General features: G+C 44.1%; 1 protein-coding gene across 6 annotated transcripts in view; it reads left to right on the top strand.

Annotated features, from left to right (window-relative positions):
* The window catches only part of LOC127006715 (neuron navigator 2-like), a 140,593-nt gene that overhangs the window by 27,768 nt on the left and 87,283 nt on the right, over positions 1–25,542 (top strand). For all 6 annotated transcript variants that reach the window (XM_050876946.1, XM_050876949.1, XM_050876945.1 and 3 more), the window contains exon 3: positions 10,906–11,035. In XM_050876946.1, coding sequence (XP_050732903.1) covers positions 10,906–11,035 — 130 coding nt within the window. The remainder of the gene's footprint in view (positions 1–10,905; positions 11,036–25,542) is intronic.

Below are 25,542 nucleotides of genomic sequence, written 5' to 3'. Positions count from 1 at the left end.
GGTGGTAGTTGTGGTAGTTGTGGTGGTGGTTGAGTGGTGGTGGAGGGCGCCCTTTCCTTACTTTCCATGTGTCCAGAGGCGTAATATAGACATTTTGAAAGCGAGAGAGAGAGAGAGAGAGAGAGAGAGAGAGAGAGAGAGAGAGAGAGAGAGAGAGAGAGAGAGAGACACGAATAAAAAGAAAATAAGACAGGAAGGGAGGAAAGGAAATGCATGGAAGGATGAAAAATAATTAGAAAGGGGAAGAGAGGGAAGATAATCTAACGAGGGGAAGGAGAGAGATATAAAAGACATGATATAAGAGGAGGGGAGTGAAGGGGGAGAGGTGGAGAGAATAATTAGAGAGAAGGGAGAGAACTAGAGCAAAGAGGGTGAAGGGAGGTGGAATTAGGAGGAAAAAAAAAATAGAAAAGATAACTGAAGAGAATTGAGTGAAAGGAAAACAGAGAAAAAGGGAGCGAATAGAGGTAGAAGAGAGGAAAGAATAAAAGGTAGAGAGGATAGCAGGAGAGAATGGAAAGAAAATAGTGGAGCAAGGAGAGAAAGAAGAGAGTGAAGGGGAAGAGGGGGAGACAGGTGAAGAGGATAATTAGGGAAAAGTGAATGAAGTAGAATAAATAGAGTAAGATAAAAGGTAGAAGGGAGTTAAAAGAAAAGGTAGAAAGGATAAGGGAATACAATGGAATGGAAGGACAATTGAAAATGGGAAGAGTAAGAAGAGTAAGGAAAGAAAAGGTAGAGGAAAACTGAAGAGAATGAATGAAAACAGGAAGGGAGCAAAGAGAGGTGGGAGAAGGGAGTGGAGAGGTGGAGGAAGGGAAGGGAGAGAATTGCTGTGTCATGAACGGGTGATATTTTTTCCGTCATAGCTTCCGGGAAACGAATATTTGCGCAACACGTGACAGATACGCAGCAACACGTCGCGTTTTCTTTATTTACCTTTTAGAGGGACACTTGTTTATTTAGCGGTGGGGGCAGAAAAAAAGGAAGAGACGACTTAATAGTAGTAGTGGTAGTAGTAGTAGTTGTAGTAGTCATAGTAGCGGTGGGGGCAGAAAAAAGGGAGACGACTTAGTAGTAGTAGTGGTAGTAGTAGTAGGTGCTGTTGTTTTTGTAGGTGGACCAATATCTCTTAACACCTGGATTTTTGCTCTTCACACCTGGTTTCTTTTTTTTTTCTTTTTTTATGCATGAGAGCCTGTGGGGTTACTAAGCACACACACACACACACACACACACACACACACACACACACACACACACACACACACACACACACACACACACACACACACACACACCATTCCATAACAATCTTTTCTTTTACATTTTCTTTCCTCGTTTTCTCATTTCGGTTCCATGTTGTGTCTTATTTCCACATCACGTACTCCTCCTCCTCCTCCTCCTCCTCCTCCATCTGCTCGTGATTGGTCTCTTAGCGTGTTCAAGAAAGCTGAAAATGATTGAAAATGACACTCGGTACTGCGTCGTAGAAGGAGGCACGGACGGAGGAGAAGGAGAAGGAAGAGGGGAAGGCCGGAGAAGTGGAGGGAAGAAGGGAAGGGCCGGGGAAGTGGAGGGAAGAAGGGAAGGGCCGGGGAAGTGGAGGGAAGAAGGGAAGGGCCGGGGAAGGGGACTAAAGAAGGGAAGGAACGGAGAAGGGGAAGGAAGAAGGGAAGGGCCGGGGAAGTGGAGGGAAGAAAGGAGAGCCAAGGAAACCGAACTAAAGAAGGGAAGGGACTGAGAAGGGGAAGGAAGAAGGAAAGTAACGGAGAAGGGGTGGGAAGAAGGGAAGGTTCGGAGAAGGGGAGAAAAGTATGCGGAACGTGCTCTGGAAGGGTGATGGGCTGTGATTATTTGTGATGGGGAGAGAAAAATATGAAGGAAGTGATGCCAGGGTTGATTACTATGGTGATGGGGAGAGAGAGAGAGAGATGGGGATTTTTTTTTTTTTTTTTTTTTTTTTTTACTGTAGGAGATAGATTGTTTTTTTGTCGGTTTGATTGGGAGAAGAATATGAGTGTCGAAGAGAGAGGAAGAAAAATGGGGAGTTTCTGTACTTTTGTGGTGGGGAGACAGATATAAAAAGTGTTGACTGGGGTGATTTTTGTAGTGATGGGGAGATACGGAGGGAGATAGATGGGGAGCTTGTGTTATTGGTGGGGAGAAAGATATAATAATTGTTGATTGGGGTGATTATGATAGTGAGGGAGAGAGAGGAAGAGTGAGGGAGAGAGATGGGGAGATTACCTGTAGGAAATAGCTTCAATGTTTTATTTTTAGTCTACTCAAAATTAATAAAGTACTCCATCTACCCCAAAAATTTTAAGTGAGCAGGTGTGTGTGTGTGTGTGTGTGTGTGTGTGTGTGTGTGTGTGTGTGTGTGTGTGTGTGTGTGTGTGTTTTGGGGTGCGTGAGAGAGAGGGGGAGTATCTGGACACCTGTTTCCCCCCTCCACTTCCACACACCTGCACTTCCCACTCCCCCCCCCCCTTTTTTTTTCCACTCACTGTTTGTTGTTGTTTGCTTGCCCTGTTTGTGTGCCGGCCTTACCTTGTGTTTGTTTATCGCTCTCACTCTCTCTCTCTCCCTCTCTCCTCCATTACGTCGGTATTTACACGACTACTTTCTCGCCTTTCCGTGTTGTTTTATGCTGTTTGTGTATTTGTGTGTGTTTGATTTTTTGTCTTTTTCGGCAAGGTTCGTAAATGATTGGGTGTTGTTTTTAATTCTTTCCTCCCTCTCTGTCTTTCTCTATCTTTCTTTACTTTACTTTACTTTATTCTGACATCCCTTCTGTCTCTCTTACTCCCCACTATTCCTCTTCTCCCTTCTTTCCTTCTCCCACTTTTTTCTCTACTATCTCTCTTCATTCTTTCTCCTTCACCCTTTTCTCTTTTCTCCTCCTTCACTTCTTCCCTTTCCTTAATATATCTTTCCTTCCTTCACTTCATTTCACACACTCCTCTTTTCCTCTCGCTTTCCTTCCTCTCTCTCTCCCTCTTTTCCCATCCTTCCCTCCTCTCTCCCACCTTTCCTTCTTCTTTCTTCCCTCCCTCCCTCCACTTCTCCCCTTCCTTTACTGTCTTTCCTTCCTTCCTTTACACCTCCTATTCTATCTTCCCATCCTCTCTCGCTTCCACCCTCCACTCTCCTCCTCTCCCTACCTCTCCCCTCTTCTCTTTCCATCCTCTCTCCTCCACCCTTCCCTTTCCACCTCTCCTCTCCCACCCTTCCCTTCTCTCACCCGGCTCTCTCCCACCCTTCCCCTCCCCTTCCCTCGCTTCCCATCATCGGATAACCACGCACCGTTCTAACGCGCTCGTGGCTCGTGACAGCTGAGCATCGCGTGGCGGTGAAGCGATGAACCGATGAACCGTTTCCCGCGGCCCCAACACCACACGAGGCCGCTCCGAACCGTTCCCCGCGCCGCCAATCCCCGTACGCTTGATTTAGTTTACCTGGTGGGGTGTGCTGTGGTCATTTTGCTCTTTGTTTTAGTGCTTCGTTTTTTTTCCGCTTTTACCGTTTCTCAGGGCCGTGACCACCTCTATGACAAGTTCAGTTAGCTGGTGATATGTGGTCAGTTTTGATTTTATTATTTTTAATGTTACTTTATTATTTTTTTTACTAATCAGCCGTTTCTCAGGTCTTTAAACATCTGGTGAGAGAGAGAGAGAGAGAGAGAGAGAGAGAGAGAGAGAGAGAGAGAGAGAGAGAGAGAGAAAAGAATACCATAATTGAAGGAAAGATAGTACGGAAGAAGAATAAAACTGGGAGAGGGAAAGAGTAAGTAAGAGGAAGGGTGGGAATAGAGAGAGAAGTCAGAATGAAGTAAAAGAGAGAAGGAAGGAAAGACAGAAAAAAAAACAGAAAAAAAACCGATTAATTATTTACGAACCTTGCTCACGGTTTATCTTACCCGGCGTTGTGTGGTGAAGTCGGTTTTCTTATTTATTTTATTATGACTTTTTTTTTTACCTTTACCGTTTCCCCAGGGCCTTCAACATCTTTACGGCCGTCCGCAATACCTGGTGTGGTGTGGTCAGTTCCCTTGTTATTTGTTTTAATGCTGCTTCTTTTTTACCTAGTTACCGCTTTCTTAGACTGTCGACATCTTTGCGTCCGTTTACTTTACCTGGTCAATTTTTTTTTCTACAGTGGTCAATTTTCTTCTTTTTTTTCTTTTCTACAGTGGTCAATTTTCTTTTTTTTCTTTTCTACAGTGGTCAATTTTTTTTTTCTTTTCTACAATGGACAATTTTCTTCTTTTCTTTTTTTCTTTTCTACAGTGGTCAATTTTCTTTTTTTTTTCTTTTGTACAGTGGTCAATTTTCTTCTTTTCTTTTTTCTTTTCTACAGTGGTCAAGTTTCTTTTCTTTTTTCTTTTCTACAGTGGTCAATTTTCTTTTTTTTTCTTTTCTACAATGGTCAATTTTCTTCTTTTCTTTTTTTCTTTTCTACAGTGGTCAAGTTTCTTTTCTTTTTTCTTTTCTACAGTGGTCGATTTTCTTTTTTTCTTTTTTTTTCTTTTCTACGGTGGTCAGTTGCCTTTTTATTTGTTTTAGCGCTACCTTGTTTTTTTTACCCACTTACCGTTACCCAAGGCTGTCGGTATTTTTACGCCCAAATAACCCGGTGTAAAGGTTAAGTTAGGGGCATATGTTAAAGCAGCGCGTGGCCTCAGTGCTCATTTCCGTTGTGGTTGATTTACTTCCTTCTATTTTTACGCCCATTTTGTGAATTTTCGTTTTAATTCCTTGGTGCTTGTCTGTAATTCTTTAGTCACCCCCTTGATTCTTTATTTACTATTTTCTGTACTATTTTTCTTGCCCTTTATTTTCTTCCTCACTAACCTTTACGCTGCATGTTTCAATCCCTTATCGTCTGTACTTTCAACTCACCAATCACTTTTTCCACTTTCTTACTCGCCTTCTGTCTTAACCTATTTTTCTATCGTACAATCGTTACTTTACACTGCATGGTTCAATCCCTTGTCGTCTATACTTTCAACTCACCAATCACTTTTTTTCTTTTTTTGCTTTCTTACTCGTCTTCTGTGTTAACCTATTTTTCTATCGTACAATCGTTACTTTCTTCCCCGCGTAACTTTACACTGCATAATTCAATCCCTTGTCGTCTATACTCTCAACTCACCAATCACTTTTTTCTTTTTTACTTTCTTACTCGAATACTGTCTTAACCAATTTGCTATGACACATCCTTCCCTCTCTTCGTCTTTCACCTTTACTTTGCGCATTTTAATCCCTCATCTTATGTTCTTCCAGCTCTCCGATGACTTTTTTTTTTACTTTCTTACTTTTTTCTTACTTTCTTCTTTACTTTTTTGCTTACTTTACTATTTTAACTTATTTTTCCATTCCACGTTATTTCCTTTCTTCCTTGCACACTTTAATCCCATATCTTCCATTCTTCCACTTTACTTTCCTACTTCATTCGTTCTTCTTTACTTTCTTTTTCTTTTTTTACTCACTACGCTGTCTTAACCTGTTCCTCCATCGCACATTCTCTCCTTTCTTCCTCGCTTCCTTAACCTTTACTTCGCGTACCCCGATGAGAGGAGACGTGTAAGAACCATCGCCCCAGTTGTGTTTGTTGTTGTCTCCCCTTGTGAGCTCCACGCGCCACATCGATCCTCATTTTAGATTACACACAGCATATCGACGGCGTGGGGTGGAAAGACAGAGGTGGAGGGGGAGAGAGAGGGATGGGGTGAGGTGAGGGAAGGTGAAAGGGAGTTAAGGTGTAAGGGAAAAAATGGGAGGGAAGGGAGAGGGAAAAGGAGGGAGACAGGGAGAGCGGGTGGAAGGGCAAATATAGGAGGAAGGGTGAGAAGGATGGTAAGGGAAGAGGGAGGTAAGGTGGAAGGAAAAAAGTGAGAGGAAGGGTAGAAAGGAAGAGAAGGGAAGGGAAGGGAGAGAAGGTGGAAGGAAGGTAGGGGAGGGTAAGGAGGTGTGGGAGGAGGTGAGGGAAGGGAAGGAAGGAAGGAGCAAAAAAAGGATAGGGTAGGAGGGAGAAAAAAGAGAGAGGGAAGGAGGGAGAGAGAAAAAAAAAGGGAGGAAAGGTTATATTTGTTCTGTCATCATCTATTGTTTCTCGTAGTATTATGCACACACACACACACACACACACACACACACACACACACAGAGAGAGAGAGAGAGAGAGAGAGAGAGAGAGAGAGAGAGAGAGAGAGAGAGAGAGAGAGAGAGAGAGAGAGTCACACCTGTGCAGCACTGTACCGACACACCTGAAGCCGGGTCCTCTCTAAAGACAGGTGTGTGCAGGTGAGATGCAGGTGTTAGCCAAATGTTGTGTAACTTAGGCTATTTTTTTTATTCGTCCTCGTCCTCCTCCACCTCCTTCATTTTTTATATACTCATATTTTTCTTATTTTCCTTTTCTTCCTCTTTTCCTCCTCTTTGTCGTCGTTGTTTCGTGGTTTTCATTATCATCATCATATTCTTTTTCTCTTTCTCCTCCCCCTCTTTCTCTTTCCTATTTCCTCCTCCTTCTCCTTGTCCTCCATCCCATTATCATTATTGTCTTCTTTCTGTTAGTTTTTATTTTTTTATTTTTTTTATTTATTTATTTTTTTTTTTTTTTTTAGCTATCAGAAAACAAGTATAGAATGGTCAATAGTATCCTCGTCCTCCCTCATTCTTTCTTATTCTTATCCTCTTCCTCTATCCATCATCATCATCATCATCATCATTCTCTGTGTCGTTTCTTACATACCAAAAAAAAAAAAAATAATAATAATCGGTCAGTATTCTTCACCCAAACAAAGAAGCAAACTAGAGCTGGTCCGCCGTGACACAAAATCCTTGCTTCAGAAAATGCGCCAAACATCAACTTAATCCCCCACAAAGAAAAAGAAAACTGCATTGAATCTCCTGTCACTGTTCACGTACCTACTTTTTTTTTTATTTATTTATTTATTTTTTTTTTACTCTGCCTATAAACCAACACACACGGAGACGAAACTTAAATGGAAACTTATGTAATGAATAAATGTTTTGGTCACACTAGGTAGCTAAGGGATGTTTTTTTTTTCTGAACTGTGTATGATTTGGTTGATTTATTTTATTTGTTGGTTTATTTATGTATTTTCTTATTGTATATCTATTATTGTATTTTTTTTTTTTTTTATCTGTCATGCCTTTTTGAATCTTTGAAATTCTCTACTGAAAAAAATGTACTGTATATGGTAGTTGTTGAAGGTCTGTTGTTGTAGTTATTATTATTATTATTATTATTATTAGTAGTAGTAGTAGTAGTAGTAGTAGTAGTAGTATCATTATTTTATCATCATAGTTATGTTTTATGATTGTTAATGCCTCGTTGCCATGAACACGCAGGCAAGTCATGCATTAAGTCAGCTTTTAAATGCAGCGTAAAAAAAATTAAGTCACCCCACCTTGACTTGCCCCTCCCATCCCGTCCCCCGTCTCCCCTCCCTACCGAGCCCTCACCCTCACTCCACCTCCGCCCTGCCCTGACCCGCCCTGCCCCACCCTGTCTTAAAAACTGTGGCCGGGGTAATCCTCATCCCCGTCAGGAGAGTCACGCCTCGCCCTTCCGAGTCACCTTCAGTCACCAGTTAGTCAGTCAGTCGCCTCCCAACTCCTTGTCTGCGCCAACACTTCCTTCTTCCTTCCTTCCCTGCTGCTCCTTGTTCCCTGTGGAGGCTCCGAAGGTGGGGGTGAAGTGGTGTGTTGTGGTGGTGTGGTGTGTTTTTTTCCGTTTTGTTTGTGTTTTTGTGTGTGTGTGTGTGTGTGTGTGTGTGTGTGTGTGTGTGTGTGTGTGTGTGTGTGTGTGTGTGTGTGTGTGTGTGTGTGTGTGTGCTCTCTAGCCCTTAAATTGCTTCCGTTATTGTAAAAAAAAAAAAGTAATATCGTGTGGTGCGTTAGTATTGCTTGTCTTAAGAGAACGAAAGGAGAGAAGGGGGAGTGTTCCATCGCGTAGTTTTGATAATATGAAACGATTTTGTGTTGTGTTGTGTTGCATGGCTGTGTGTTGTGGTGTGTTGCGTGAACGATTCGATCAGAGGGAGGGCAAGGGATTAGCCGCATATTTTCCTGTCCTTTTTTCCATTTTAAGAGAGAAAAAAAATGTACTGCGCCGTGTTGTGTTGCGTGGGAGGAAGAAACGGAGAGAGGGTCGAAGGTATGAAGTTTGGGAGGAGGAAAGGGAAGGAAAGAGGGAGAAAGAGAGAGAGGGTCGAAGGTATGAAGTTTGGGAGGAGGAAAGGGAAGGAAAGAGGAAGAAAGGGAGAGAGGGTCGAAGGTATGAAGTTTGGGAGGAGGGAAGGGAAGGAAAGAGGGAGAAAGAGAGAGAGATGGAAGGGAAAAGGTGGGACGAAGGTATGAGGGAAAGGTAGGGGAACAGATGCTACTTTTTTTCACTTTCTATGGCAATGTGTGGATGAATTTTTCCTTCCTATTCTATCCTTCAGTCCCTCCCTTCATTCATATCTTTCTCTAATATTCCTCTCCTCCCAACATTTTCCTTCCTCTCTCACTCATTCACTCTCTTCATCTCCCTTCTCTCCCTGTTTCTTACCCTCTCATCCTTCCTCACTTCCTTTTTCCCCGTTTTCTATCCTCGCCCTCCTCCTCCTCCTCCCTTCTTTATCTCCCTTCTCTCTGTTTCTTGTTCCATATCATCCCTTCTCTTCCCCCTTCACTCTTTCACTCTTCCTCTCCCCTCTCTTCTCCCTTTTTTACCTTCTTTCATTCCTCCTCCCTTCCTCCCTCACCGTTTTACTCTCTTCCTCTTCCATCTCTTCTTTTCCTTGCCCTAAATCATCACTCCTCTCTCTGCACTCTTCCTCTCCTTTCCTTTCCTCTCTTTCCCCCCCTCTATTATCCTTCTCCCTTCCTTCTTCTCCCCATTGCTTTCTTTTCTTCTCTTCCCTTCTCACTACCTCTTTCACTCTTCCTCTCCCTTCTCTCCCTTGTTCCTTATACCCTATCATCCCTTCTCCCTTCCTCCGCTACTTCTTTACAGCCTCACCTCAGCCATTTCCAGAGGCGGGCAAAATGCAGCAGCGCCCCCAAAGAGACGTTAATCCCAGCTGGTTCCCCTCGGCGCCGAAATGGCAGGGCGGGCGAACGGTCCATAGGGAGGGAAAGGTCGGGGTGGTATTTATTTTTTTTGTCCATTTCGAGGGGAATTGCAGCGCGCGGGCAGGATGTGGTACGCAGAAGAGGAGGAGGAGGAGGAGGAGGAGGAATGGTAGCGTAAGAGGAAAAGGTCGAATTCTATTTCATGGAGAATATCGTGAATGTGAGAAGAAAAAAAGGGATTAGGTTAGAGGAGGAGGAAGAAAGGGTAAAAAGGAGAAGAAGAAGAAGAGGAGGAGGAGGAGGAAAGTAGAAGCAGAGGATGTGATAGGGAAAATGAGAGCAGATTGGAAGAGGAGGAGGTGGAGAAGGATTAAAAGAAGAGAAGATTGGAAGAAGAGGAGGAGAAGGATTAAAAGGAGAGTAGATTGGAAGAGGAGGAGGTGGAGAAGGATTTAAAGGAGAGTAGATTGGAAGAAGAGGAGGAGAAGGATTAAAAGGAGAGTAGATTGGAAGAAGAGGAGGAGGAGAAGGATTAAAAGGAGAGAAGATTGGAAGAAGAGGAGGAGAAGGATTAAAAGGAGAGAAGATTGGAAGAAGAGGAGGAGAAGGATTAAAAGGAGAGTAGATTGGAAGAAGAGGAGGAGGAGAAGGATTAAAAGGAGAGAAGATTGGAAGAAGAGGAGGAGAAGGATTAAAAGGAGAGCAGATTGGAAGAAGAGGAGGAGAAGGATTAAAAGGAGAGTAGATTGGAAGAAGAGGAGGAGAAGGATTAAAAGGAGAGAAGATTGGAAGAAGAGGAGGAGAAGGATTAAAAGGAGAGTAGATTGGAAGAGGAGGAGTAGAAGGATTTAAAGGAGAGCAGATTGGAAGAAGAGGAGGAAAAGAAAACAAACAGCAGAAGCAGAGGAACGAGTAGAAAAATAAAACATGAAATCGTGGATACTAGAAGAAAAAAAATCCCATTGTAGAAGAAAGGAAAAAAAAGCAAAAGAAAACACTCACAAAAAAAGGAACAAAGAGGAGAAAGAAAGAAAACAAAGAGGACAGGGACACTTCAGTTTACTTTACCCCGCCCATAACATCTCCCCTCCAGCCGTAACGCTCCCTCAAAGTCAGTCAATGAAGCTGTTTTATAGGTCGTTTTTAATTGGAACGATCATGGTGTAGCGTTTTAGTGCCGCCCTCCCTCGCTGGCGTGTGTGTCTTGGTGAGGCGGCGGAGTTAAAGGGACAAGAGAGGGCTAACTGGTGAGGAGGTGAGGGGAGCAGCTACGCCCCTTGTGGATGGATGAAGGAGGTTACTGAGGACTGTTCTGATAGGGATGGGGCCTAGAGGTGGATATTAATGGATTCGGGTGACAAGAAGTTGGGATCTGAGTGGTGGATAAAGACGAGGTAAAAGGCAAAATATTTATCATTCTTCTTAAATATTACATCAGCTTCCCCTGCTTTAGTTATTTTTTGTGTACTTCGCTTTTTTTTCATGACACGGAGAAGTCACAATAACAGAAATAAACAAATGCAAGATGAAGTCTCGTGCTTCCTCAACAATGCACAAGTTCCTCCTTTTGCCCAAGTTTTCTGTGGGCACGCAAAATAAAAACATATTCTTTTCTTATAATATCATCTCGTCCTTCCTCAATAATGAACAAGCTCCCCCTTTAGCTCCAGTTTTCTGTGTGTACTTCGCTGTTTTCATATGACACAGAGAAATAGCAATAACAGAATTTCTCACCTACTTCCTCAATACTAGACAAGTTCCTCCTTGGGTACCAGTTTTCTGTGTGTAACTCCCCGTTTTCTTGGCTCCACAGGTTCCCAGCTGAAGAGCGCGGCCTCGGCCAGCAGCAGTCGCTCCACCTCTCCGGCCAACGGCGGCAGCTCCTTCATCCCACAGCCCCGCAGCCACGGCGGCCGGGCGTCCCTCAATGAGAAGCACAGCAAGTGAGTACTGATTGATGCTGTGTGTGTTTAGGTCATGATGTGTAGGTTGATTCCTTTCTCTCTCTCTCTCTCTCTCTCTCTCTCTCTCTCTCTCTCTCTCTCTCTCTCATTCGCTAATTGGCTCATTTCGTGGTTTTCCTCATCCCCTTGTTCACTCCCGTCCTTCTTCCCTTTCCTTCCTTCCTTTCTATCTTTTCGTTCATCACTTTTGTCCTTTATTCCCTACATAGCTATTACTCCTAACTACCACTCCTGTCTCTTTCTTTCCTTCATCCCTTTAAAAAAGCAAATGAAGCAAGTAAGTGATTAAGCTCCTGGTTAAACTATCATTATTATTATGTATTTTTATTATTATCATGTGCACGGCGCTTATAATCCTCTTGGCTCATGTTTGGTGATGCTGTGTTTGTGTTGGTGTCTGTTTGTTATTGTGCTCGGTCATCCTCCCCTGTTTGTGTGTCGGTGTTGAGCAACGCGGAGGACAAGACGACGAGGAGGTGGTGGTGGTGGTGGTGGTGGTGAAGTGGGTGGTTGGGTAGGAGGGATAAAGAGTGTGTGTGTGTGTGTGTGTGTGTGTGTGTGTGTGTGTGTGTGTGTGTAAAGAAGAGAGAGAGAGAGAGAGAGAGAGAGAGAGAGAGAGAGAGAGAGAGAGAGAGAGAGAGAGAGAGAGTTTGTGTCGTGGCCTTTCCTCTTCTCCATCCTCCTCCTCCTCTTCCTCCTCCTCCTCCTGCACTCTCGAAGCAGCTGATTACATTTACCTCTTTACTTTTCCTCCCCCCTCCCCCTATCTCTCTCTCTCTCTCTCTCTCTCTCTCTCTCTCTCTCTCTCTCTCTCTCTCTCATTAATCTCCTTCAAACGTGGAAAAGAGAGAGAGAGAGAGAGAGAGAGAGAGAGAGAGAGAGAGAGAGAGAGAGAGAGAGAGAGGCTCAGCACGTCCCAATCATATGTTAGGTTGTTTAGTGAAAGGAAGAGTGACCTGCCTTCCCCTCCCCCCCTCCCCCCTCCCCAAGGTCGTACAGGTATTTTGCAGATGTGTGTGATTAAGCCAACAGGTGTGTAGTCCTTTGTTAATCAGCGCTAATTAACCTTTCGCGCACCTTAATTATTACCTGGAAACACCTGTATGAAGATAAGTTAGTCTCTCTCTCTCTCTCTCTCTCTCTCTCTCTCTCTCTCTCTCCATTTTTCTCTTTTCTTTCCTCCGTTTTCACATTGCTGAGAGAGAGAGAGAGAGAGAGAGAGAGAGAGAGAGAGAGAGAGAGAGAGAAAGGTCACGATCGTCTAATAAATCATCATCAACATCCAGGTCTAGTGTTTGACCTCGTCGTGGCCAGTCAAGGGTCATGACCTCGCGTGCTTACCTCGGAAGGGTCAGGTCAGGGGGGGCGGGAGGGCAGGAGGTTGTTTTTCTTATCTAAATACGTGTTGGGATAAAAATGAAAGGGAGATCGAGGAGGTGATGGGCATGTAATATTAGTAGTAATAGTAGTAGTAGTAGTAATAGTAATAGTAGTAGTAGTAGTAATAGTAATAGTAGTAGTAATAGTAGTAGTATTTTTTTTTCCATATGCCACACACTCACAGGTCACATTTTCCTCCTCCTCCTCCTCCTCCTCCTCCTCCTCCTCCTCCTCTTTCTTCTCCTCCTCTTTCTCCTCCTCCTCTTTCTCCTCTTTCTCCTCCTCCTCCTCTTTCTCCTCCTTTTTCTCCTCCTCTGTCTCAATCTTTTATATTTTTAAGTCAAAGTTTAAGATTGCATTATTTTTCCTGTCATATGCCACGGGTGTCCTCCCCTTCCTCCTCCTCCTCCACCTCCTTTTCATTTTTTTTTTTCATTCTCCTTTACCGGCTACCAGAACGTTGACATCAGTAGGTCAAAGGGAGTAATAATAATAATAATGATAATAATAATACCAACAACAACAAACACTCACCCATCCTTTAAAGTCCGAAAAACATAATATATCCCACCACGCCACAAGAAAAACAAAAATAAAAAGATAAACAAAAATCAACATACTTCATACCTGTAACTTATGGACCGAGCCACTCACCTGACACCTGCACCTTACACGGGCAGGAAAACGCCGTGCAAACCCTCGATTAGGCGGCGTTGTGGAAAGGCGTCTGCGCTCTCTCTTTTATGGGGGACTAAAAGGGGTTATCAAGGGGGTGGAAGGTGAGGGAAAAGACTAGGTAAGGAAGAGGTGATTGTGGCAGTAGTTAGGATAGTAGTAGTAGTAGTAGTAGTAGTAGTAGCAGTAATAGTGGGAGGAGGGAAGGGCAAGAGTAGTGGTGGTAGTAGTATATTTAAGAAGGAATAGTAGTTTTTGTAGTAGGGGCATATTAGAATAGTAGTAATAGTTATAGTAGTAGGGAAGTAGTTGTTATATTGATAGTCGTTATGGTTGTGATGGTGATTGATGATGATAATGGCAGAGGTAGTAGTAGTAGTAGTAGTAGTCGTAGGAATACACATTAGTGGTAGAGGTAGTAAATAGTGTTAGTGGTAGTTGTGGTCGTACGGTCGGCATTGGTTACATAAGAGAGCTCCAGTCACTTTCCAGGGTACAGACGTCAGGGAGGGAGATTTATTAACGTGGCGCTACACCTGCTGAGCCGCGGGTGACGGTGTTGAAAAGTAATTAAGGAAAGGTAGAAAAGGGAAAGCTGAGGAGGAGGAGGAGGAGGAAAAAGGCGAAGGAATGCGGAAAAAAAGAACAAAAAATGGAAAAAATGTTAAATGAGAGAGAGAGAGAGAGAGAGAGAGAGAGAGAGAGAGAGAGAGAGAGAGAGAGAGAGAGAGAGAGAGAGAGAGAGAGAGAGAAAGCGGCTGCGACATTAGGGTGGTCTGGGATCTTAGTTCATGAAGGGAGGCATTGAGAGAGAGAGAGAGAGAGAGAGAGAGAGAGAGAGAGAGAGAGAGAGGAAGGGGAGGAGGAGGAGAAGGGTCGCTTAAGTATATGTTTTGCCACTAGAGAACAGGAGGAGGAGGAGGAGGAACAGGAAGAAGAGGTAACATATGTAGGAGGAGGAGGAACAGTGCAGATAGGAAGAAATAGAGGAGTAGGAGGAGGAGGACGCGGAGGAGGGAGGATATCACAGTACACAGAGGAGGGAGAAGGAGAAAGGAACAGCTAAGAGGAGAGGGAGGAAGAGGAAGAAGAGTAAAGAGGCAAGAAGACAAGGAAGAGGAGGAGGAATTGGGGAGGGACAGTATAGAAGAGGGAAGAGGAGGAGAAATCAGAGGAGCAGTAAGAGATGAAAGAGGAACAAGGAAGAGGAGGAGGAGAAGGAGGAACAGTGAAAAGTTTAGAAGAAAGAGGCGGAAGAAGAGGAGAAATGGAAGGGAGAGAGGGAGGAGGGAGATAAACACGCGTAACAGGTGTCTTCATGGCGTCAAGAGGAAGGTGACCAGCGAGAGAGGGGGAGAGAGAGAGAGAGAGAGAAGAAGAAGCAACAAGTGGGAGAAGGAAGGACTTGCCGGGGCGGGGCGGGGCGGGGCGGGGAGACAGAGGTGAGAGGGAACACGGCGCCAGCACTAAGTAATCCTGAACGGGGCTTGGCGGGGCGGGGCAGGATAGGCGCTACGCTAAGACGCCCACGCCCTACGCCCTTGCCTCAGGCCCCTCAATCGCTTCGCCTTATGCCCGTAACCTCTTATTATGAACCCGAGGACTCTTGTGGTAGTGGTGGTGGTGGAGAATGAAGCTACAGTGGAAGGTGGAGAGGTGGTGGAGTTTGTGGTGGTAGTGGTGTTCGAAGTGCATGAGTTAGAAGATGACGACGAAGTGGTGATGTGGTTGTGTGTAGTAAAAAGAGGGAGAGAGAGAAAATGGTAGGTGTTGAAGGAAGAGTTTTTACCAATGTTGAAGGAATTGCAGGAGGATTGGAAGGTGCAGGTGAAGAAGGAAGAGGAGAAGTTGGAGGTGGATAAGGCATTAAAGAAGGAAAGGGGAAAGGGTACACTGGGAAAAGGAGGAGGAGGAAGAGGAAGAGGATAACTAGAGATAAGAAGAAGTAGCAAAGAATAAACATGAGAAGCGACAAGAAGAGGAAGAAGAGGAAAATAACTAGTGGTAAAAGGCAGTGAGCGATAAACAGGAGTAGCAAGAGGAGGAGGAAGCAAGAGGAGAAGGAGGATAACTAGGGATAAGAAGTTAGTGAAGGATTAGCAAGAATAGAAGGAAGAGAAGGAGGAGGATAATGAGAAGGAGAGGAAAAGCAGAAGCAGGAGGAAGAGCAGGAGCAGAAGTAGGAGGAAAAAAAAAAGAGGAGGAGTTGCAGGAGAAGGAACATGGAAGCTTCAAATGAGTTTCCGAATGGCCGGAGGAATGTTTATGTGATCTGCACGTCCTTCCTCCCTCCCAAGGTCATGAGTGTCCCGCGAGAGAGAGAGAGAGAGAGAGAGAGAGAGAGAGAGAGAGAGAGAGAGAGAGAGAGAGAGAGAGAGAGGAAAAAGAAAATCAGCATTACGTTCTCTGTGCATTCCCTGGGGCCGTTGAGGCGTGAAGGAAGGATACCAATGTTTTGTGCCTTGCTGCCGTTTCTTCACACACACACACACACACACACACACACACACACACACACACACACATACGCAAGCACTTCAGTTTAGCATAATGTAGCTTACTGACTGAGGGAAGATTAGCATACACACACAACACTTCTTACTTACTGCTATTATCATGTTTTTTTATGCCCTTGAAAAATTGTATACTTTATTTATTTATTTTTTATTTTTTTATTTTTTTTAGAAGGTATATACATTAGCGAAATTGGACACTCCTACACATTATATATTTTCATAGTGTATTGTTCTAACTAAAGGAAGACTAAGATAAGCGCAGACACTAGTTCCCATTATCTCTTTGTATCGATTACTTACAAGAAACATTTTAAATACATCAACATATTTTTAACACACTTTGGCCTTTCACACACTAATCATAATACAATAATACAAACACACAGCTATTATTTACCGGTATTGTATCCCATAACACAGAATTCACAAGAAACATTTAAATTCCACACGTTGCCTACATTTTAAAAACACCAACACACTTTTTAACACACGCTCATCTCTTCATATACTATAATCACAACACAAAAATACCAAAACACAATCTTCATTCAACCAGCACATAGCTATTATTTACCAGCATTTATCCCATACCACAGAATTCACAAGAAACATTTAAATTCCGCACGTTGCCTACATTTTAAAAACACCTACACACTTTTTAACACACGCTCATCTCTTCATACTGTAATCACAACACAAATATACCAAAACACAATCTTCATTCAACCGGCATCCACACACCCATAACACACACTTCCTTGTATAGCGGTGCAGGAGCTGGCTGGCAAACTGATCGGCCGGTTACACACGACTGATGTTTACAATTACCTGCTCCCCGCCACTCCCAGATGAGTCACCCTTGCAATGCCTCGCGGGGGTCATAGAAAACTACTCTCTCTCTCTCTCTCTCTCTCTCTCTCTCTCTCTCTCTCTCTCTCTCTCTCTCTCTCTCTCTCTCGATGCTTCTTCCCTCCCTCTCTTTCTCCTTCTCATCCTCTCATTTCTTCCCTTCTTCCCACTCTCTCTCCCTTCCCTTACGCACACTCCTTCGTTCCCACTTTCTCACTCTTTGTTTCCACTCTTTCTTACTCCTTTCTTCCACTTTCTCAATCCCTTCTTCCTTCACTCCCCCCTCCCCCTCTCTTCATCCCCCTCTATCTCCTCCTCTTTCTGCCTCTCTCCCAGTTTCAAGCAAGGCGACAAGGAGGAGAAGGGAGAAAATCTTAAGTATATTTTTCCCCGTCTTCTTTACGCTTTCTCTGCACACACACAAGGCTTACGGAAATGGTTCAAGGCGTTGGGGGTTATTTTCACTATTATGCGTCTGGTTCAGCCTTGTGTTGCGTCTTTATAGTGAGATATTGTGGCATTACGTATGATGTTTGAAATGATACAGCGTAGACCGGAGATTCGTTACGCTAAGGTTATTTTTTTTCACTATTCGTCTGTTTTAACGTTGTATTGCGCCTCTTTAGTGAATCGTTATGGAGCTACGCAAGTTATATCTTCGTTGTGTTTCTATTTTAACGTTTTTTATCATCTGTTTATCATCTATTTTCTACTATTCATTCATTTTTATTATTCATTTTTAGTCATTCATTCTATTTGTTTTCCATTTTCATTATCGATTCAATATTTGTTATCCATTAAACATTAGCGTTATGATTTCTGCGTCTTCTTTTCCCTCACTTTCCAGGTCCAATTTCATCTTATTTTCCCGATTTTTTTTCTTTCATTTCTTTGTCTCAGTCTTTATCCATATCTTCATTCTTATCTTCATTTAATTTTTATCACCCATTCATTATTTATCATCCATTCATTATTCATCCATTTACTATATATCACCCATTTAACATTAACATCATGCTTCTATTTTAACATCATTCTACCTTTACAGTGAGCCTTTATAGTTGCCCAAGTTAATGTTTCGTAATGTCTCCGCTGGACACCACACGACCCTTCCCGGAGGCTGCATCTCTCAAACTTAAGGTGGCGTGTCCAATTAGCCTCGTCTCGGATTATCCCGTTGACCTCATCCTGTTAGTGACTCGTGACTTCGTGTGTGTCTCTGGGCGCTCAGGTGGTCTAGATCTCGGGCTCATGAGGTGGAGAGGAGGGCTTGGGGGTTGGGGGATGATATTGATGGGGAATGAGGGGGATTTGCTGCTGGGAGGCTGGGGATGGGAAAGGATGCGAGGTTAGAGTGAAGAAGGTGGGGTTGTGGGGTGATGCTGGTGTGGGGTTAGAGGGGAATGCTTGGGTTTGTGTGTGGGAGGCTGGGGATGGGAAGGGATGCGAGTGGAAGGTAGAGGATGAGGGTTAGGGTTGAGGTGGTGATGCTTGAGGGGTAAAGAGATGTTTGTGTGGTGGTGGTGAGGCGTGGAGTCGTTACTGGGATTCTGGGCGAGATGTTTTTGATGTGATGGCAGTGAGGCAGGTGTTTTGATGTGGGTGCTGCGTGTTGTGTGTGTTGCGGTGTTTGTGTTTCCGTGCGGGTGGGCGGCGTGAGAGCCTGGTCAGCATGTTCCGGGGGCGCCGCGCCTCACTGAGCCTCACAGTGCAGAGAAAATACTGAAAATCGGGAGGAAGGCCGCGGCCTGATTGCCTCCCCGTGACGCTGGGCTGAGCACGCCGGGCCGAGGCTGCGTCCGATGCGTCAGTACTGTTGTTTATTGGTGTTGGGAAAACTCACGCCGAGGCCGCTCAGCTGCTGAGATAAGGCCGGGCTGTGTTCATGAAGCCGTCACGAGGCTGACAGACGGCCGGACTGGCTGACAGATGATTCGCGTCATGGTTGGGGTCACGGGCGGCGTGCATTATCGGGGCACGGCGGCCACCACTGCCGCCGTAGGAGGTCCCCGGCGCCGCCCAAGCAGTCAAGCGCCCACACACACACCCGGCAAGGACGCGTCGGGCATTTCCAGACGTGGGCGGAGGGTCGGTGACGCCCACGGAGCTGAGCTGCCCCCGGAGTGGCGGGTCACCCAGTAAGGCAGCCACGCCCCCCGCCCTGGCAGCGCCCTTCGCCGTTGGGGCACGATACGCTGCAGCCAACCATTATTTTTTTTCTTCTTCAATGTAATGACGTTTACATGATAATCAAAACGCGTTTTTCCATGTTGCTTGAGTATCATATGATGACGTTAAGGGTATAATTAGATATTTCCTACGTAATCCCGTTGAAGAGTAAAACCACGCCGCGGGACATCCGTCTCGACGCGAGGGTCGTCTCACTTGTCCGGCGCGGTGCTTCCTGCCCGCCGCCTCCGGGATGCTGAACCTGACGGGGCGGTGAAGGAGCAGGTTCCTGGGGCTTATGGCGGCGACCCGGCCAGCCAGCCAGCCATGCCTTGCGGCCCCGTGTGTGTGTGTGTGTGTGTGTGTGTGTGTGTGTGTGTGTGTGTGTGTGTGTGTGTCGTCCTTCACCGTGGGTGTCGTAGGCGGGCGGGCGTCGCTGAGGTGGACGGGCGGGCGAGACACAAAGGACCAGTGTTGAGTCATGTGCTGCAGGCCTGGGTGGAGTTCTCGAGTGTGTGTGTGTGTGTGTGTGTGTGTGTGTGTGTGTGTGTGTGTCCCCGAGTCCGTACCCTCGCCGCACGCCTGTCGGAAGGAAGCAACACATAAGGCTTGAGGAGGCGACAGTCACACGCGCTGTGTCTCTCACTTTTGTTCCTCTCACACCCGGGAAGGAGACACTCGAGGGCCGAACAAAAGACGGAAGAAAAGAATGCTCGCGAAGATCGTGATCCTGCGAATGAAACAGACGCGGAAGCCAAAACAGGAATATCGTTCACTTACAAAGGTGTCTTAATGCCATCTTCTTAAAAGGTCAAGTCGTAAGAAAGAGGAGACGCAATTAAAGGAATTCTTCTTAAATACTCTAAAGTGCACGAGTCTACAATCATCAAACCTCAGCCACTCTCAGGATCCTCAGAATAAGATCGTTCCAGGACAAGTGTTTACGTTCATAGTCTTACATCAACTCTTATCACCTCCACATCCTGAAGCTCTCTACGTATCCTTCGCTCGTTAAGTTTTCCTGTTACCTAATTATTAGAAAGAATACGTTAATAATACTCATCATCAGGCAGCATTAGCTCACTGCAGGACAAAGGACTTTCTCAACATCCTCCCTTTTTTCTATCCTGGTCCGAGAAAGGTTATTATGCCATAGCACCGCCTTGTTCTGTGTCCCTTGATTTCTATAATTCCTCGGCCACACGGCTTTTCCGATACCCTACGCCCCTGTCCACCCAGCAGTGAATAGGTATCAGGTATTAATCGGGGGTTGTGTCCCGTCTCCTGGGGTCTGTTCCCTTCTATAATTCCTTCCCCCTCTGTCTCTCTCCGGCATATGACCACAGATGTTGCGTCGACTAAACGAAACTTTCCTTTCCTCGGCCACAACTCTCATAATATCATTTTCTTTTTTTGTTGTTGTTATCAGTTATATGGATATGCTCTACCTAAATCTACTTGTTATTCTTAATCGTCATTAGAACAACTCTAACCTTTGTCTGAAGTTCTAATTAAATAACTTAACCCGAGTCTCACCTCCATCAGCCTAATCCGTCTAATTATACTTTTCTTATTTTTAATCATCATTAGTACACCTCCAACCTCTGTCTGACGTTTTAATTAAGTAACTAATCATCGGTCTCTCCTCCGTCGTGCTCCTGTAACGAGGTGACCAAATACAGTCAGGTGATCAGCATTGCAAAGTGACGTCAACTCAACAAACAAACGTCCTTCCTTGTCTGCCTCGATACTTCACTCGGGAACAGGTTTGGTGTTGATGTGAAGGTGTTTATATAATGATCAGGACACATTTTTTTCCCTCTCCCTCGTGTATAATATGACTTTGATGTAGTATCTAACTTGTTTACCAATTCTACCACGTTCAAGAAGCAGCTCTGTACTTCTTTGATGGCAGACCAAGGCTATAATACTTTGTTCCCACCTTCCTTACGTCTAGAAAGTAGATCACCAGCATTTAACTTAATGACATGACCTCTACCTGTCACCTGAGCGGAGTATAGGATGACGATGACAGCTAGTTTAACATTTTTATCAGCCGTGGAAAGGAAGTCGCCTATCCGTCAGTCAGTGAGTGTCTTTTCTCCGATACTGATGACGTTGAACATTTTAATTTCAATATGATGATGATGGGGAAATTTCCACCTTAGTCAGTCGTGGGAAGGAAGGCGCCAAAACGTCAGTCAGTCAGTCCGTCAATTTTCCTTCTCGCATGGGACAAACGGCGACGCCACTTCCCACGCCCGTTATGAGATACTATTCTTGGCGGTGGCGCATCGTGCAGTGGCCTAACCTTACTTATCCTTCACACAGCCTCCCCTCCCTCCCTCTCCCTATCCCCCGTCACCTCCCCCTTGGCCTTATCTCCGCGGCTTCCTGTGTTGTCGGTTTGTTGAGGCGCTGGGCAGGTGCGGCGCCGCGACGTCATGCTTTCCTGTAATGTTTCTTGACGCGGCGGTGACATTAACGCGCGCTTGTGTGTGTGTGTGTGTGTGTGTGTGAATTAGGGATGAGGCGATGTACATATTGAGTAACACACACGCACGGAGGAAAACACACACACACACACACACACACACACACACACACACACACACACACACACACACACACACGGTAATTAGGGTGTGAGACAAAGTAACGTTGAGTAATACATCAAACACACGAATACACACACACACACACACACACACACACACACACACACACACACACACACACACACACACACACACACACACACACACACACAGTAGCCTTGACTTGATATCTATAGTTATACGAGAGAAAGGGAAAGGAAGGAAGGAAAGGGAGAGAAGAAAAAATAATAAATGGAAAGGAAGGAAGCAACTGTAAGGAAAGTAGGGAGGATGGGAACTGTAAAAAGAAAGAAAGGGAGAGATCACGTAAAGGAGAAAGGGAGAAAGACTGAGAGAGTAAGCGACAAAAAGAAGAAACGGAGAAAGAATTTAAAGATTGGAATAAGGGAGAGAGAAATAGATTATGTGAAGGAAGAACGGGAATGAGGAAAATATAAAGAATGAAAGAAAGGGAGAATAAGAAAAGGAAGTGTATGAGAGACAGGCACAGAGATGTATGGAGAGTTTTAACAAGCGGAAGTGACGTCATGCCAAGAAACAAGGGCATGATTTATGTAACCGGAAGGCGGCAGAAAACATACAATTAAGCCCCCAAATCTCTGCCTCCCTTCCCTCGCCCTCCACGACTTTCCCTTTGCAGCATGCGGCCTATATCCCACGCCCGACCTTGCAGAGACGAGATTTCCTTTGATAGACTGGGAAGGAGGAAGGCGCCGATCAGTCAGTCAGTCCGCCAGTCAGTTAGCTATACGCCATCAGTCAGTCAGTCAATCAGTTAGCTATACGCCATCAGTCAGTCAGTCAGTCCGTTTTCCTTCTCCCATTCTTTTTTTTTTCATCCTTTTTCTTTACTTTCCTTTCTATCAGTCAGTCCGTTTTCCTTCTCCCATTCTTTTTTTTCATCCTTTTTCTTTACTTTCCTTTCTATCAGTCAGTCCGTTTTCCTTCTCCCATTCTTTTTTTCATCCTTTTTCTTTCCTTTCCTTTCTATCAGTCAGTCCGTTTTCCTTCTTCCATTCTTTTTTTTCATCCTTTTTCTTTCCTTTCCTTTCTATCAGTCAATCCGTTTTCCTTCTTCCATTCTTTTTTTTACGTTCATCTTCCTTACCTCTCTCTCTTAATTCCCTCCTATTAAGAAAAGATTGTTGAGAATAGAAAATGGGAAATAAAAGATAGATGATGTAGAAATTGTAGATGATGACAACAATATATTACTTGTGGATGTAAATATAGACAAAAAAACGTATTAGAAAGCTGTGTGTTATTTCCATGATATATATTGTTTAATGCTCGTTTTTCTACGTTATTTTATACATTAATTTGATTACATCGCTTGTTTGTCGATTGTAAGAAGCGAGTTTTTAAGGGTGGTGAAATTTTTTGCTTAAGTTTGGGTTTAAATTCACGAACCCGATAAATTCTCTCTGACAGGATTTGCTTGAAGGTTGAAAGATTACATAGTCTCTCTCTCTCTCTCTCTCTCTCTCTCTCTCTCTCTCTCTCTCTCTCTCTCTCTCTCTCTCTCTCTCTCTCTCTCTCTCTCTCTCTCTCTCTCTCTCAATTTTCTCATTTTCCCTTTTTTTCTTCCTTCCCTCCTCTTCCATCCTTTCTCCACATTCTTCCCTTTTGTGTTTACTTTTTCCCTCCCTCCCTCCCTCCTTCTCTCCTTATTACGTATTCCTCCCCTTCTCCCTCTTGAACCCTCCTTCATTATGTCTTCTTACCTCCTCCTCCTCCTCCTCCTCCTTCTTCTTATGCGTACAAGAAGGAAAAAAAAAAAAGATTGCACACGTTAATTAAGCATGTGAGTTTTGTATCATTATTTGAGTTGCATTTTTGTCTCTTTTTGTTCTTGTTTGAATAGCCGGGTCTCGAGTGCGTGTGTGTGTGTGTGTGTGTGTGTGTGTGTGTGTGTGTGTGTGTGTGTGTGTGTGTGTGTGTGTGTGTATGTTGATGTATCCCAGGAATTCGTGATGATGTTTTTAAAGACCAGATGAAAATATACTGAATGAAATGAATAGACATACTGATAGATAAGTAGATTGATTGATAGATAGAGAAGGAGAGAGATAGACAGATAGGAAGTTAAAGGAAAATAATTTGTAAGGTTTAAATTTAAGCTGAAAAATCTTTTGCTCATTACTGGCAGTTTTGAGTTTTTCTTTGAGGCGCGAGTTTTACAAGTGTACGTTTGCATTAGTTTTAAAAGGGAGGGCGAGAGGGGAAGAGAAGAGGAGGAGGAGGAGGAGGAGGAGGAGGAGGTAACCATAGCAACGAAGGGTGAGAGAGTGGCATGTGTGAGTCATAGGAGGGGATTCTCTCTCTCTCTCTCTCTCTCTCTCTCTCTCTCTCTCTCTCTCTCTCTCTCTCTCTCTCTCTCTCTCTCTCTCTCTCTCTCCTCTCTCCCCTCTCCTTCATTTCTCCCTCCTCCTCCACCTCCTCTCATCTCCCCTCTCAAGCTTTTAATCCCTCTCAAAGCAGAATATGAATCGTGTGTGTGTGTGTGTGTGTGTGTGTGTGTGTGTGTGTGTGTGTGTGTGTGTGGTGATATATCTCGCTTTGGTTTGTTTGTAAATGTCTATCTATCTATCTACCTTGTCACGCAGCAAGATTTGTCGTTTTTTTGTGTATAACGAAATTTTTATCCGGTAACAAAGATTTAGTCATTTTTCTATATTTTTCGGTGAACTCTGCAATAGTGAATGTAAGGAATATCAATCTATAATACTCGGTCACCTTGATACCCTGGGAGAAGTAAAAAAATAATAATGGCGTTGGAATTGCTCTCCATCTATCTATCTATTTATCTATCTGTGTTGTTTTAGTCGTAGTGACGTAGGACATTGACCCTCTGAACTCAGCAGTGTGAAGGCGCCTTGCTGACCAGACACTGACCCGACTAAAGTTGACTCGTGAAGGGCTATATCTATCTATCTGTTTTTATCTTTGTGTTGTGTTCATCGTAGTGGCGTAGGACATTAACCCTCTGAGCTCAGCAGTGTGAAGGCGCCTTGCTTGCACTGTTGACCCGAGGCTGACCAGACGCTGACCCGACTAAAGATGACTCGTGAAGGGCAAGCAGCGTATATGGGAGCGTTTGTCTTGGCGTTTCTTCTTAGTCTTGGGTATATTGGAAGACAGACAACTAAAAATGACTCGCGAAGGGCAAGCATCGTACATGGGAGTGGTTGTCTTGGGGTTTCTTCTCAATTTTGGTGTTTCTTCTTAAAGCAAAGGTCATTATGTACACAGAAGCGTTAGTCTAGCATCTCTTCTCATAGTAAGGGTCATTGCACGAGTATATTGGAAGACAGACAACTAAAAATGACTCGCGAAGGGCAAGCATCGTACATGGGAGTGGTGGTCTTGGGGTTTCTTCTCAGCCTTTGCGTTTCTCCTTAAAGCAAAGGTCATTATATACACAGAAGCGTTAGTCTATCATCTCTTCTCATAGTAAGGGTCATTGCACGAGTATACTGGAAGACAGGCAACTAAAAATACACACAAACAGACGTGAGCAAAAGGAGGCGTTGTGAAGGACAGCCGGCATGCACAAGCGCGTTAGTTTTGCATCTCCTCGGATATCCAAGGCCGTTGCTTATCTAAACATAGCAACGAGATAATGCACACACACGAGATACATTTCCATTGGTTATAGTCTTGGAAGAGGTGTTGAATGTCTTGATTACGATAATATTTAAGTTTGTATGATTTTTTTTCCATATTTGAACACTATGATTGATGTGCCCGCAAACTTGTGGATTTTGTATTAGTTTTAGTCGTGTAGAAATAATAATCGGTTTATATTTTTTGCCTGGTGCTACATACGACTGCTAAGAAAGGATCATACGGAGCATTCAACTTCACTAAACATGATATCATAGAACAGGATGGTGCTAAGTTACAAAAATAAAATAGGAAAATAAGACCTCGTGATAAAGTGAACCAAAACAAGACTTGAAAACAAAACGTGATAAACATAATAGATAACATAGAAGAGAATGAAGCTAAGCTACAAAAATAGAATAGAGAGTAAACGATCGTGATAAAGAGTACAGAGAGAACATTAATTATCTTGGAGATAATAATAAGATTGAAGATAAAGAAGAGGTGTCAGAACAGGATGAAAACAAGTCACACACCCCAAAAAAAAGACAAACCAAATCAAATAGAGAGAATCATCAATCGTGGAAGTTAAAACAGCATCAAACGTAAAGATAAAACGAAATATAAAGAAAAGAAAGCAGAGAACATGATGTAAACAAGTCGCACAAAAAAT

Source organism: Eriocheir sinensis, chromosome 33 (assembly GCF_024679095.1).
Source record: "Eriocheir sinensis breed Jianghai 21 chromosome 33, ASM2467909v1, whole genome shotgun sequence".
NCBI classification, from domain to species: domain Eukaryota; kingdom Metazoa; phylum Arthropoda; class Malacostraca; order Decapoda; family Varunidae; genus Eriocheir; species Eriocheir sinensis.
The sequence above is the reverse complement of the archived record's forward strand: the minus strand, read 5'-3'. Positions and strand labels throughout refer to the sequence as shown.